The sequence below is a fragment of the Pollachius pollachius genome (genome assembly GCF_949987615.1).
Source record: "Pollachius pollachius genome assembly, chromosome: 4".
Classification (NCBI taxonomy): Eukaryota; Metazoa; Chordata; class Actinopteri; order Gadiformes; family Gadidae; genus Pollachius; species Pollachius pollachius.
In genome coordinates, this window is record NC_136937.1 from 9511008 (window position 1) to 9526017 (window position 15010).

General features: G+C 38.1%; 3 protein-coding genes across 3 annotated transcripts; all 3 read right to left on the reverse strand.

Moving 5' to 3' along the window:
* Positions 1–1579: 1579 nt before the first annotated feature.
* sptlc1 (serine palmitoyltransferase, long chain base subunit 1) lies at positions 1580–9207 on the reverse strand. Its single transcript, XM_079735551.1, has 15 exons — positions 9149–9207; positions 7980–8087; positions 7798–7892; positions 7466–7559; positions 7247–7319; positions 7008–7140; positions 6658–6787; positions 6081–6170; positions 5836–5943; positions 5398–5493; positions 4707–4803; positions 4486–4540; positions 3835–3952; positions 3176–3249; positions 1580–3008 (listed from the first exon to the last, which is right to left on the reverse strand). Exons 1-15 carry the CDS (start codon positions 9200–9202, stop codon positions 2915–2917), a joined length of 1419 nt encoding a protein of 472 aa, XP_079591677.1. The 5' UTR covers positions 9203–9207; the 3' UTR covers positions 1580–2914.
* Positions 9208–10526: 1319 nt separating this feature from the next.
* On the reverse strand, positions 10527–11764 carry minar2 (membrane integral NOTCH2 associated receptor 2; the record flags this gene model as incomplete). Its single annotated transcript, XM_079736006.1, has 3 exons — positions 10527–10724; positions 11139–11393; positions 11618–11764. The coding sequence occupies 3 exons, from the start codon at positions 11762–11764 to the stop codon at positions 10527–10529; spliced, it is 600 nt and encodes a 199-aa protein (XP_079592132.1).
* A 531-nt stretch (positions 11765–12295) lies between these two features.
* isoc1 (isochorismatase domain containing 1) lies at positions 12296–14658 on the reverse strand (the record flags this gene model as incomplete). Its single annotated transcript, XM_079735577.1, has 5 exons — positions 12296–12666; positions 12959–13075; positions 13397–13600; positions 13816–13935; positions 14245–14658. 5 exons carry the CDS (start codon positions 14656–14658, stop codon positions 12520–12522), a joined length of 1002 nt encoding a protein of 333 aa, XP_079591703.1. The 3' UTR covers positions 12296–12519.
* Between the last annotated feature and the right edge of the window lie 352 nt (positions 14659–15010).

The following is a 15010-nucleotide window of genomic DNA, read 5'->3' on the forward strand; positions in this document are numbered from 1 at the left end:
TACAAAAAGTTAAAATTGTTAGTCAATGTTTATGACAAACTCCTATAAAAACTCTTATAGTCCTGAAAATATTACCTTTCACTAAAGCTTTGAGCAGTCCATTGGTGAGAGAGGCAATTCGAGGGCAAATGAAAGACATGCTGCAATTGGTTACAAACACAGAAAGGGATAATACATGTGAATGAAAAAATAAAATTATTTAATCATAAAATCTAATTACAAAAATAGATCAAGTAGACTTGATTATTGGTTACAATGGGATTGGTCCTTAAAAGAGTAAGTACTTGAACAAAGTTCTTAGTGCTTATAGCATTTCTGAGGATGAGAGCATCTCCAGCATCTTTAAGGCTGTTTTCATAGGTTACGAAGCTTACTGTTACAAAAAACATACTGTTTATACACTCAACTGAGTTGTTGAAATCAACTACAGTTTGGAGACCAAAAAGTATAAATAAATACATAAAAGTATAAAAACTGACTTTACTCTTTTGTGTATGTTTGTTAATTCATAGCATTTGGGTACAAATAGTTTGTTTGAATGTCACATTTCTATCCTAGCCAACAGCTTACTAGACCAGATATCAGCAGCTCTGCAGTACACATGTCAAATGTTGTGGAACTTCTTTAAGACATGGCACTAGCAAGGAATTGATGATCAGATTTGAACCAGTTTAAACTCTGAGGATGCTTATAGAGCCACTGTGCTAGGCTAGCCTTAAGAATACAGTGAACTTCCTGCAGCAACCAAAGAAAGGGAGGTTCCATACTTCCACCACAAACACATATCTGCTTCTGCTTACTTTCCATTACGGTTGCACAATGGAGTCCAGAGTCATGAGCCAAAGAGTCATTTATGATGGCACACATCAGCCACTGGGATTTGTAGGCTTGTGCTTGTATTTGTGAATTGTCCATCGTGGGTAAAATCATTTGTCTAGTTTGGTTTAGAATATGTTCTTTCAGCAGTTATTATGCTATTGAAATTGTTTTCAATAATAATCCTAACCCTAACATTGGATTGTTCAGTAACTTTAATAATTTGCGTAATTAACCATTGCAAATATGCAATATATAGCACTATTATTTAGTTTCTGATCATAAAGGCATGCTGTGGAATCAATAGCAAAATATTTTTTACGATAATGGCATTTTATGAGGGTTCATTTTAATGTATTTTCAATTAATGCCATCAATACTATTAAAACATATTATGAATAACTAATGTGTGTAGCTAGTTCTGGCAGAACACTTGTAATGTGTACTAATCAGCTGACAGCAAACGTGGTCCAATCAAACCTACGTAAACTGAAAGGCGATCAATTTAAGACCTTCCATCTCATACCCAAAGTGTGCAAAGATGACTTTTTATACACTACCTCAGCCTCCAACTGTTTTGGTTCCGCTCTTAGACAATGTGTTGAGAAATCTGATGTACCACATTGAGGGATTGTATATTATAATTGGAATATTTATGTCACGCTGTAAATCCTACAGCGGGGAGCCACATAAGAGTGGAAACATACCGCCGAACCAAAGTGTATTTCCATTCCATGCAATAAAGGGTCAAATATGAGAAAAGTGATTTCTAACAGAACAGTTTTAATGGCTTCGATTTAACAATTTAAATTGTATTCACAAAATATATGACCACATCAGAGGTAACATTTTTTTCTTTCAGCCTCATTCTGATATGCAGTGTCAAGCACGGAGTGTAGGAGAAAGTTAGCTTGTGACAATCCAGTTCATAGAGCATCTTTGAAATATAACATCCCCACACATACACTCATTAAATATAAATACATAAGGCACATTCATCATTTTAGCAAGCAAACAATACAGTGTAATCCCAGCATATTTATCAGGACATTTGATCGTGCTTTATTTCACAGACGGCTAATGACATACTACTACTGTACTATTGGATGATTTTGTTTGAATGTTTATGAAAAGGATGAACTCGATACATTAGTAGCAGAATCACCAAATGCTGCAAAGCCGAGTGAATTCTTGAACAGTATTTATTTTACATTTCTATTACTTGCCAATTTCATAATTACCATCTTGTAAAATGAAGCTTTACCATATATGTTGTATGACCTACATTATCCTTCATACATTGAGGATGGTATTCATATATAACTTTGGTCAACACATTTTCGTGCCTTACATTTTAAGGCGCCTGAGATATACACAAGAACAGGAGTGAAGAAGAAAGAAAAATAAGGAAACTTTCTAAGAAGATTTCTCTTTGAGAGATTGGTTTGGGAGAACCCTTTCATACTACACAATTTAAAACCACGACACTTTGTGACCTCACAAAGTGGGCCTGGGAGCCGCCACACAAGGCACAGTGTTTCGCGGAGACAGTTAGACTCAAATAAATAAGTGGAATATATTTTAGTCTGATAAATATTACATTTTTCTCCCACCCTTCTTCTCACTTTCCCAAGTCATTAGGCATTTATGTGGTTCCTTATAATCCAGTGTTTTAACATCAACAGTATAGGTCTATGGTGTTCATTCAAAGTAATGGATGGTGTCAGTACTGAAAAATGTTCTAGTTCTAGGTGTTTTCTTTGACTTTCCATGTCGATGTAGTGTCCATTACTTAAGGCATTAAACAAATGAGACATTGAAACATGGATGGAATGTACATTTTCTTGGGTACCAAACTATTCACAATCATAGTATACATATCATTCATGTGTAAAAAAAAAAATAAGAATTATAATTAAAGAGATAAATACCACAAGGATTGAAAAAAAGGTTATTTAAGGTAAAAAAAACAAAAAACACTCAACTTGAAAAGTTGAGTTGTATTTGAGAAAAGTGGTTGTATTTGCAGATATCCTATTTCCACTTTATCTTGCAAAGAAACCAGTTTAGATGCTGGTTGGTTTGAATGGGAGAGTGACTAGGATGTTACAGCCAAGGCTGCCTCTTTAATGCAAGACACAGCCTTCTGGATTTCCTCATCCGTCTGTTCAACGGTGACCAACACTCTAATACTGGGAACAGAAGAGGTAGAAAAGACATTTAATCATATGTCATGATTTAAGATCCCACATTTAAAGATTTGGGGATTTTTTTTTTTAGGTTTGAATTACGTTAGCAATACAGAGTTACGACCACAAAACTGCCATCAAGTTACTCGGCACAGGAGAAGTGAACTTACGATGGCGGGGGAAGGTAGCGCTCCTCTTTCTCTAGGTAGCGTGCGATAGTCAGAGCCACCTCTCTCTCCAAACACTAGAAGACGACACGTGTTTGAAGTTAGAGGAGATAAAAACATACCAAACTAATGAGCTCCTGAGAGCTCTAGGATGCTTTTGCTCTAGGATGCTCCCTGCCTATGATGCCTCCCTCCAGTGTTGTGTTTTTAGGCAAAAACCGATTCGCCTCAGGCTACAACTGAATACCTTTTTATAACCAAGGAAAATATCTGTAAGGACTTGATTCTGCAAGCCTTCCCTTTGTCATTGCTTCAAGTGATACTTAAGCAATTGTGTATATTTTGGGAACAGTTTCAGCCCTGCCCTGCCAGACACAACCCACGACGCTGGGTAACATGCCGTCATTTACCTCGTACCAACAAGGACAGGGACAAAAGGGGAAGAACGCATGCAGTTAGCCTGGTGGGAAGGGCGCGTGTTGCCTCACATCTACTGTGTCTAAATACGGACTGAAAGGCTGTACACTTCACATCCCTTCAAAGCAGACACACAGGGATTCTTAAATCATACATTTTGCAACCATAACATTATCTATGGACCAAATGTTTTCTACCAATTCTACTGAGGTTTTCGATAGACAAGCTCGAGGTGCCAGACTCACGTAATCGACGATGCGCCGTAGCGTCCTCAGGTCCTTGTCTCTGGAACCAGAACTTCTCTCTAGCTGCAAATGAAGCGAGGGGGATAAGGGCTCGCCCACTAGCTTCAGGCCCGGAGTCCTTGAGAGAGGAAGGTAGCAAGATGTTGGGACTGCACATTCATCCATTTATTACGGGCCAACGACTTCCATGACAGAACAGTGAACAATTGCACATTAGGACACATTTTAGATTTCTTTATAGAAAATTGTATTACTATAATAAGCTAAAGGTAAGAATAGATAATAAATTAGGTAATCATATTTGGAACACATTGGAAATCTGTGGAAAGTAATTGAAACTGTATTCCCTTCACATGAACAGGAGCTAGGCTACTGTAACTCTACAACTCCTTAAACCACCTGTAGTGAACGCTGCATTCAATCTAGATTAATTAGCAACAGGTTAAGAGAAAGAATCTCTTGTGGAGACATTTTCAAGTCATGTAGTTACATCATTGGATATCCAATATGACCAATATAAAGCGAGGCGGGTTAATGTCTCTGGTTGAACAACTCCCGACTAGATAAACCTCAGTGCATGTTTATCAAATGACTTGCTTCTTTGTTGTGAACTCAAGTACATTCAGAGGAACGTAGTTTAACCCCACTTACCCCTGTAACGCATGGTAAACACTTGTGCACTTCTCTCTCAATACAGTGAAGATATCTGGTAACGAGAAAGAAAAGTTTGTTACTTAATGTGTGGACTACATGGTTAAATTACCATTTCGATTTTAAAAATGTTATTTTTTGCATTGAATCGAAAGATAACAATAAAAAAAAAATCAAAGCACAGAAAGGGTTAAAGAAATATAATTGCTTCTTTTCTGTACCTGGATCCTCCTCCATGATGTCCAGAGCCTCGATGGCAGCCGCAGCGAGCATCGGAGGCAGAGAGGCTGAGAAACAGTAGCCCTGGCCCGAGAGACGCTGTGCCAAGAACAAGAAGACGCACATTAAGCTTGCAGTAAACCTGACCTATGCAGAAACCACTGATTAGCTGTGCGTACAGCCTAGCTCTGCATTCACGGCTACTGCATGCACCTAAGCGCATGCTGTAAACCTGACCTATGCAAATAACTCTGCATCAGGGTTACTTCATCAGGTTAGAAATACATGCATGCGTGCGTTAAGGTGCATGCATTGGAGATCAGTGGTTCACAAGTTAAGTTCCTTTGACTTAAGTGTACCACAAAACTATCTTCAAAGACCTTCGGCGGACTACCTCATACGCAAACAGTACATCATTTATAAATACGCACGCAGTGGCTGAGCAAGGAGTGCCACCGCACCCTTCATAAGCAACTATTACTGCAAGAAGCCATGGCCGGTGGGAAACAGTGAAAAGAAGAAGTCAGCAACGCTGCTAATGTTTCCTAGTGTGTTTTTTTAGCAGAACCTTAAAAACACAAACGGAAAATATGACAATTGAAAACATGCTGAAATGCAACCCGTATGTGTGATGTTGCGCTGGAATATTATAGCTTTTTACTGACTCTAAAGCCACTAGAATCTATCTCTTACCTGATGGTCGATTACAAACGACCGGCCGCAACAGAAACCGCCGATGGAAGCAACAGCGTTCTCCATGTTGGCGCTGATCAGGTCAATGTCATCGATCTAGTAGCATTAAACAGGGAATCTGATCAATGTTCTTAATCCACTCTCTTTAAATGCATTCTCTTTAAATACATTTCAATACATTACAAATTAATTTTGTGAAAAGAAAAACGTAACAGTCAATATTAGAGCAAATCTTGTTCAACCAGATGTAATGAAAGGATAGCTGGAGGATTATGTACCCTTATTCACTGAAGGATAATAATGAATCACTTAAAAAAAAGATACTTTTTTTTGTAGGCAAAATGTCTTGCTGATAAAAACTAAACAATCTTTATTTTAAACGATAAGAGCAACTACGTCTGCAATGGTTTTCCCACTATATCTGATCTCAATACTCACATTGACCCCAAAGTGTTCCGTGACCCCTCGACCATGCTCTCCCAGAACCCCAAAAGACAGACTCTCCTCCAGGAAGATACGCACTTTGTACTTGTACTTCATCTTCACCTGGCGGGAAAACATCAAACCAAAGAGGATTACAATTTGTACCGCCATTATCTTTCAGATAATATTGTTCCATACGGCAGTCTGATAGCGACATTCCGTGAAATGGGGTTGTTTCGGGGAAACTATTGCCGTCTTACCAGCTCTGGGAGAGGGCAGATATCAGCAGTGTTCATGTACAGTCCTTCCACAACGATGAATCTCCTTGTGACTTTGGCCTTGCGTGGATTCTACAGCAAGACCAATACAAAACAGTCTTATTTCCTTTTTCCTCTCATCACAACGGCACATAGTCCTATCATTGATATCTGAGGCAGTGGTCAGACAGGACATTATTTTATGCTAACCATTTTGATATTTTTTCAACAATAAATAAACAGTATCACCAACATCCCTAGTTCCTAAGAACATATGGTTGTCGAATAAGTGTCAACTCAATAAATAATTATTTATAATTTGCACTGTGAAATCAAACAAATTCATATATAAATATTGCTCTAATGAATTAAGGAAACTTAAATCTTGCAGACTGACTGACTTATTATAGATCTGAACTATAGCAAACGCAGTAGAAGACGCAGTAGACAGGTAGAATTTCTAAAAAACGTCTTCTAAAGAGAATCTGAATCTCTTCGTTGGGTGCTCTTATCTAAGGAACGTCGTCGAGAACAAAAAGCAAATTGAAGCCTAGCGTCTAGCACACTGGAACACTCTGACCTTGTGGTCTTCAAGCTGTTGTTCTTTCAGCAGTCTGTCCAGATCCTCCATGTCATTGTGCTTAAAGTACTTGATGACACTGCGGGACGCTTGAAGGCCTTTCTGGATGGAGAAACAAGCCGCCTCGTCCCTGGATCACCCAACAAAATTTGAGTTCAATTATAACCACAATACACATTTGCTGTGGATTTGCGTGGACACCAAGTTTGAATTATAAGCAAATATTTAGGTCAATACATGAAGCAAAGGTTTCTAAAATGCTTAAAATGCTTAAAAATAACATGCTTAAAAATACAAATGATTTAAGATATAAACAAATGAACCAAAGTTAAACCTTACACAAAACTTACACAAAAACAATGTCCCCCCTCTTTGAATAGGCAGGGATTGCACTCGCAATGGTTGCGAAGCCATAGGAATAGATAATGGCCTCTTCCGTTTTCATAAACTTGGCCAGTCGACTCTCCAACTCTAGATGGACATCTGTTGTTGGAGTGCACACACACACACAAAATTTCAGTCCCGTTTTCATGTTTGACCACATGAAAGGAGAATTGCAGAAGACACAGGTCATAGACTCCTCACTCACCAAAGGTCCCATAAAACCCTCTGGGACCACACGTTCCAACACCGTATGTCTTGAGAGATGTTAAAGCCTTTTGCTGTAAAGATAAGGTATATTTAAATCATAATCATACAAAAAACACAATGGAAAGATGATGATATGTCAAGTTAAAAGCAAACTTGAACATAATACATTCTCATACTCTCATATTCTCATACTCTTCTAACGTAGAGGAAGACCAACCTTCACTCGGTCATTTTCCAAAAGACCCAGGAAGTTAAACGAGGCAAAATTGATGCACTCCTTTCCATTAATGATAATTTTATGGCTTGGTGGACTGCAAGGAAAAAAAGGTGTTTTTTTAGTTTAAACTGTCGACTGCACGAAACATCAGTATAATACAAGTAACGGCGTGTGCATATATTCCATTGTAACGTTCTGAAATGGAATTTTGATTTTGCATTGCGCCTTCATTGACTGAGTCAACATCATGCCCAACCCTATCAGGCCCAAGTGTGTACCATACAATGAATGAATGAGCAGAAAAGGCTATCTGGATATATGGAGTAGCTTACCCCGTCACAATGTCATAACTGAGGGATGGGTGGTCTTTGGACACTAACGGAACCAGAGGGTCTGGTTGCCATTCTTCAATTAGTTCCTCCTTTTCCTGCAACAGGTGACCCCAAACAAAAACGATGATTAACGCAGAACCTTTAACAAAACATGTATAGTCTTACCATTTCTAACGTCGTACCTTCTCTGTGAGTTTATTGGTCTCCTGGAGTTTATACGTCTTTGAAAACAAAAGCCGGATGATCCAAAGTATGAGGATACCTTCCAAGATCAAGTGATAAGCAGGGGCCTGTTACAGTGAGAAAGATATGATGAAAACCATACACATTTTATGATATTTGTGCAACATATTATTTGTGTCCATATCTTGGTGGCCTAGAACTGCCAGCCCTCTCTTGCCGTATATAAATCAAAGTATATTCAAGTGTCACAATCTTTACTGATGAAAGAAAAATAAACTAGACTGAAAATGAGGACCATTGTGTACAGAGCTCATTGTTTCCCAACTGCTGCTATACTGAAGGGAGATAAATATGGAAAAAATGACAGAGCATGCATACTTTATATCAACCATTTAACTTCTCACACACACCCTTTTCATGGGCTTATTGTGAGTTTCAAAAGCTATGAACTAAAAGGGAAATAACACCAAAAATATTTAGGTGTTATAACACCCAAAATGTTATACAACACGGAGTGGTGTAGTAACAAATGTTGTGTTCGCGATCTATGGAATAGGCTCAGGTGTAACTCAAGATGGATACTTATTTTAAGATGAAAACATTTTATTTAGTTTAAGAAAAAGAATAAGAAGTATATAAAGGCCACGGTCGAAATCTTCACTCAGAACATGTCAAGCAAGTTAGCTCCCTCCTTGTGGTAACGTTAGATAACGTTAGGAGGCATGTGTTCACGACTTGACAACTTGGTTGAATTCTTACACAATTAAAACAGTTCTATACAATTTTGAGTGAAAACAACATTGACTAATTTAGCAGGGTCCAACTTGTCGGGAACAAATGGCCGATTAAAAAACTAAAACACATTTTGAGTTGAGACAAGCAGATGCTGACTTTGACTTCCTGGATATCTGAAGAACCGCCTATGTAGGAATGCTGGCCCCTGATAAGTTATGTAGGTGCATAGCCTTCACCTAAACAACAGGTGATTGGCTATCGAAGTTCGTCAATCAACGTTACTAACGAGAGTACTTTTTAACAGCCAAGTTTGTTTTACGTTCCGAATTTGACGAAAGACATCCAATTGTAAGAAAGAAGCGGCTGTTGTTCGAATCTTCTACATAGAAAAATGATACAATTAAAATAGAACCTAAAAGATGTATATAATTACCTCGTAAAACGCCTGAACCATTTCTACCAACACCCACTGCTGACCAGACGCCATCTTTGTTTTCCTCTGCCTGAAACGTCATGAGGAATTTAATGACGCGTCCGTCTGATGACACCAGACTCAGGTTGTCGATAGTCTTCTACTGAGTTTTTAAAAAAATACAACTACATTTATTTTAAATACATACACTTTCTTTACAACATATATATACAACTTTCTGTGCTTTTCCTTTTCGATTTTCATTATTATAACGACGAAAACGAATAAACGAATACAACCAATACATATTTTTCAATGCATTTCAAATTTTCAGTACATTTTTTGTAACACCTTTCTCTTACGTTATTAATGTCATTCTCAGCATCAGCTGATCATTAATGGGTATTAAAAAATAAACTAAATAAAGCTACAAATGTCGAATAAAACGAAGAAGAAGAAGAAGAAGAAGAAGAAGAGGAAGAAGAAGAAGAAGAAGAAGAAGAAGAAGAAGAAGAAGAAGAAGAAGAAGAAGAAGAAGAAGAAGAAGAGACCACCATTAAAAGTGTATAGGCAGTGTGTTAGTGTGTCTGTTTATAACACTGTGATTCTCTGAGCCCAAGGACAATGTCTCCAGTCTAGGCCTTAGTAACAGATAACCATGAACAGAGGATTACCCTGATATAAACACATACACTCAGTTACACACTATTATATAAACACAGACACAGAAACACACATACACCGCACCGCACACTTGAATTAACTGGTTTTACTCTTACAAATATGTTATAAAATTACACAATTACAGAAGATACAAGTCATGTATGCTATATTATAATATATTGCCGTGCAAACAGTGTTCCCTCTAATATCCCAAAACAGGGAAACCACTGAGAGTATTACTCTTACAATTCAATTTTTTCAATTATGGAATTATGGCATAGAATCCTTAAAATGTTTTTATATTCTGGGATTATTAATCCCTGACATTCTTCATTTCCCAGTATTTAACAATTCTCACCTTTGCTCTGACAATTGTTATTAAAAAAAAAGTGTGCAAAATGTGCATTATTTCTGTCAAGCATGTCAAAATTATAGAAGTATAGCTATCAGGGTGACTAGGTGTTTTCTAAAACACAAGACCTATATTTAACCCTGGATTTTGTACTGGCTGATTCGCACCTGTAACAGTATCTCTTTCATTGAGTGCCAGCTGCTCCATTACAGAGACTAACCTATACAACATTATTCCAGCCAAATGTATCTTCTTATTGGAGGGTTGAACAGGAAAATAGCAACTAATGAATGAACTAAATTATCCTTCAGGTATCATTTTTTGCATATCAACTTTTCTCATCTAGTGAGCAGTAATGTTAATTGATAAAAGTAACTAGTGAAGCTAATTTTTCGTTTTGAGTACAATTGGCACAGTTACGACAACAATGATTACAGATATCAATAGAATTACAAAGGTAAATATTTTGCAGAGCTTTCTTCTTCTATATTCCGCTTCTTTCTTTTTTAACAGGGAATCAAACCCAGGCGTGTAGAGATCTTCAAGCCAGTAATCCAAATCCTTGGCCGTCTTTTCTTCACCCTGTAAGACATAATCATGTTTAAATGCTGACTGGCTTACCCAGATTTTCAAGAATCAATTATTTCCCTATTACATTTATCTCTCCCTCAAGAAGCAGTCTCTGCACCAAGTTTGAATTCATTCAAAACATATTGGACAATGCTTGGGACAATTTAGCTCACATATGACGACAAGTATAAGTGAATCTAGAAATGTGGATTAACTGTACATGTTATTTAAGCATTTTCTTTTTTCAGCATACAGGTTCTGGAGAACCTACACTGGACATTCATTACAACAAAATTAAATGTATGCAATGGTGTTTCTGTTGTGGGTCATGCATCAATCAATAAACAATCCCTAGTTTCCACACATCAACTATATTTAGTTGCATCCATCACAGCCAATATCTATTCCTTTTCCTCTTCACGGTACCATCATGGAGCCTGCCAGGTGGCCGTGGACAGAGCGCTGGTCGTACTCTTTAATTGTCCACGAGGGTTTGTATGGTTCAGGGTCCTCTCTTTCTGCGGGTCTTGCGTCTGTGTAAAGAGGGTTCCTCTTCACGTTGGGATTAAAGGTGACAGGAGTGATGTGTTTCTCCATGTATCTGTCAGCGAACATGACAGGGTTTCCCTCTGGGGAAGGAGATGGCCGTTCATGACGACCGCTGACCGTTCCTTGCTCCCTCTGTGGTAGAAAATGTTGTTTGAGCAGGCTGTTACTGCTTTATTTAATAGTGAGTGAAAAAAGGTAAACATTTGTTATCACTAAGATGGGTTTAACTTTGTATTTGTTATTCCTTGTTCATGGACGTCAAACCTATCGTATCATATGAAGACATTCTAAATACATATGTTACTACTAAACACTCTCTCATGTGTAAATAATCAATCAATCATCAAACCACTTACCTGAGTGTATAACCTATTTTGCCAATGTCTCTGACTGGTGATGGCCGCCCCAACCTGAAATACTCCATGGCTGATGGGCAGCTTCCTTACATCCAGCTGTAGGAACCTCTCTGGGTGGTTGCTGTTAGGTAGAACTGATACATCCATCCTCCATGGATCCTCCTCACACCGCTCCGACTTATTGTTGTATGTGTTGCATGTCTGACTCCGCGGAGTGTAACCTTCTAGTTGTGTAATAATTCATGGCCAGTTAGGTATTTGTAACAGAGTATGACTTACAAGTAGGCGTGTGTGCGTGTGTGTGTGTGTGTGTGTCAGTGACTGAGTGTAACCTAATCTGACCCCTTACACCCTGCCGTTAGAAAGCAACGGTGTCACGGATAGAAGTCAGGCAGAGGGATAGAAAGAGGAGTAGAAAGAGATGAGATAATGCACTAGCGCTTACATCATTTGCCCTGTTTCAGTCAGTGGGCCCGAGGATTTAAAATACGGTAATGCAACCAGTTAACACAGTGTTAGTGAATATATTTTAAACTATAGAATACCGATTTTTCTCAAAACACATCAAGCTTAACACAATCAAGGTCAAGAGATGGAGATCACATCAAATAGATAAGTGTAGCATCTTATCTTACACACCGGCGGTACCACACACCAAACATTACAGAATACCTTTATTTCATTTAGCACAGTGATATTTTTACAGAATGAATTTGTGTCCTGGTGTCCTGATCAATGCTCAATATGCGGTGACTTAAAAGCGGATACTATGCCAGTGAATAAAGGAGGTTACCATTACCATTCCAGTAATACATTCCTATTGTTGAACAGTGCGTACCCCGGTACACCGTTTTGGTTTCAGTACAGTTCAGTATAGTATCGTTAAATGACAACAACCTGTGTTATACATTTATTAACAGGCCTGAGTCCGGAGCGCTGGTTTTGATAATGCTCTGGATGGCTTTGAACTTGGGATGCTCCTTGTCAGCAACCAGTTGCAGAAGGACCGACTCGCTGGTGGTGATGATGACTCCAAGCTGGGCCATTCTCTGAGGAAAAGAAACACGTTGTGATGTAATGGGTTAGAATATAGCACTATAGCACTTATATGTAGTTTATTGAGTGATTCTGGTCAAAATCTCAACTTAAATGCACATCGTTTAAAAATGTAGGGCTCAATGTAAATATGGACTAAAATAGTATTTACCAGGTGACCTCTATCAAACGAGCAAGCAAGTTAAATGCAATTTTCTTTTTGTATTTTGATTCATTGGGGCTCAAACAAGGTGTGTTTGAACCTTTGAATCTGCTGATAAAAGTTAAAATAAGCTAAAGCCTTACCTTCAAAGCAAACATCCGGTCCACCATGCTGCGTGAGGAGGTGGAGTCTGCCACGACGTGGACCTCGTATCCCCGGCCAATCAGATCCAGCGCTGTTTGCTGGATACACACATGGGTCTTTATGGAAGAAACAAAATTAAATCAACATGTTAACTGAAAAATAAGTTTTTATTATCAAATTATAATAAAAATAATAAACATATTTTAGTAACATATTCTAGTCATAGTTTAATCAACACTAATGGAATTCTCCTCTACTATGGACATACATGAAGAACGGCAGATTCCTCATCTGGGGAGGGCTGGAAAATATCAGGGCTGGATAAGAATAATTTGGGGCTTAAGCCCTAGAAGCCTCGGTCTATCAACGCCAGTTCTATTTCTATCATCCCTGATAATCCCATCAATGGTGCACGGAACACTTTAGAAATGCCTTACCTCCACCCCGAATAAAACAACGGAGCGGATTTTTGGAAGTGCTGCCAAAACCTTTTCCACCTCAGGAAGGATCATGGAGAATTTGGTCTTGGTATAAACCAGTCCAGCAGCAGAGATGTCCAGCTCTGGGACAGTGCTTCCCAGACCTTTGGGGTATTGCTCCGATACGATGAGGGGGCTGCCTAAAAGGTGAGCTCCATGGATCTGAGAGGTGGAGTACCGGGAAGAAGAAGGATGGTACATGGTAAAGAGATAGACAAAGTGTGGAAATATAATCCTAATTTTCCATTTTTAAGTTTCAAGATCACATTGTTAATAATATAACAATAATAATAATAATAATAATAATAATGTATGTTTCCTAATCCCATGTATGCAAGATTCGTCAAGATTTGTGACTCTCCACTGCAAAAACATACCAGTCTCTGTCCCACACTGATGATCTCCTCAAAATACTTGATAGCAGGACGAAATCTTTCCTGCATATCACAACAAAAGAATGCTGTGGTGTCTGGAGTAAGGTTGCCCAATGATGTCCCCTTGGGAAGAAAGACACAATCGATTATCACGGTTGTAAAAACAACAACAATTGTTGAATTTTCTGTGCTGATTTTCAGTTGTTAAGTTATAGGTTGTATAGAAGCCAGGTATAGTTACCTAGCCTATATTTCAATATGCTTGAATAATATATTTTATTTTAATAAACGTTATGATGATTTGAGCATATGTATGCATTCTTTTCCACATCATGTGTTGTAGGCTATTCACTAATGTTGGGAAAACAGTTGGGAAAAGCCTTTGTTATGAAAAGCTTTTAAACAAACCATGTCGGTTTGATTTCTTCTTACCTCTGATTGTAAAGGCACTAGTCGTAGCCTGGCTTTATTAAAAATGGTAAAACCTTCAGGAAAATCAATGTATTGTCCCCATTCATCAGAATATATCTGAATGATGAATTTGCGAAGGACATCGATATGATGTCCATAAACTGACAAAAAAGTTTCATAAAGCACTTCATATCCAGAACCCAAAGGTACTGTGGTGGGACGGGAAAAGGTAGAAAATGATAACAAAACTTCAACTTCACTGCACGGGTCGTCCTGGAGCGCCATGACGGAAATGCAATATTGTGCTGCGTTCAAGTTCAAATAGGAACTTCCCAAGTCGTTCGTATGGCAATGAAAAGTGTAATAATAAGTATTTGGCCTGAGGGAGCACGAGAGCGAATCAATAAGTCTACAATGAACTAAGATTTTACTCATTTGAAATAGTAAAAAAAAAAAGTTAATGTATTGCCGTCGCTTTCGGATGGATACATTACAGAAAGATAATCCTGAAATGGGTTGCCAAATAAACTTTGACCACAGTATAATATATCTGGGCGTCACTACTGGATTATTGCTCTCACGTGTTTTCCACGGGGGTTAGGGAGAGAAGTTTGAAGTTTGTCAATGATCATTGACCTGTGAACTCATCTAAGGAACGTTGCCTAGAAAAAAGTTTTTTAAAAAAGTACGGATTTACCAGGATTTAAACATTGTTGGAACAATTTGGAATATTGTAAGTACACAATTCAACACAATAACATATGTACAGTATTTCTTTAATATTTTA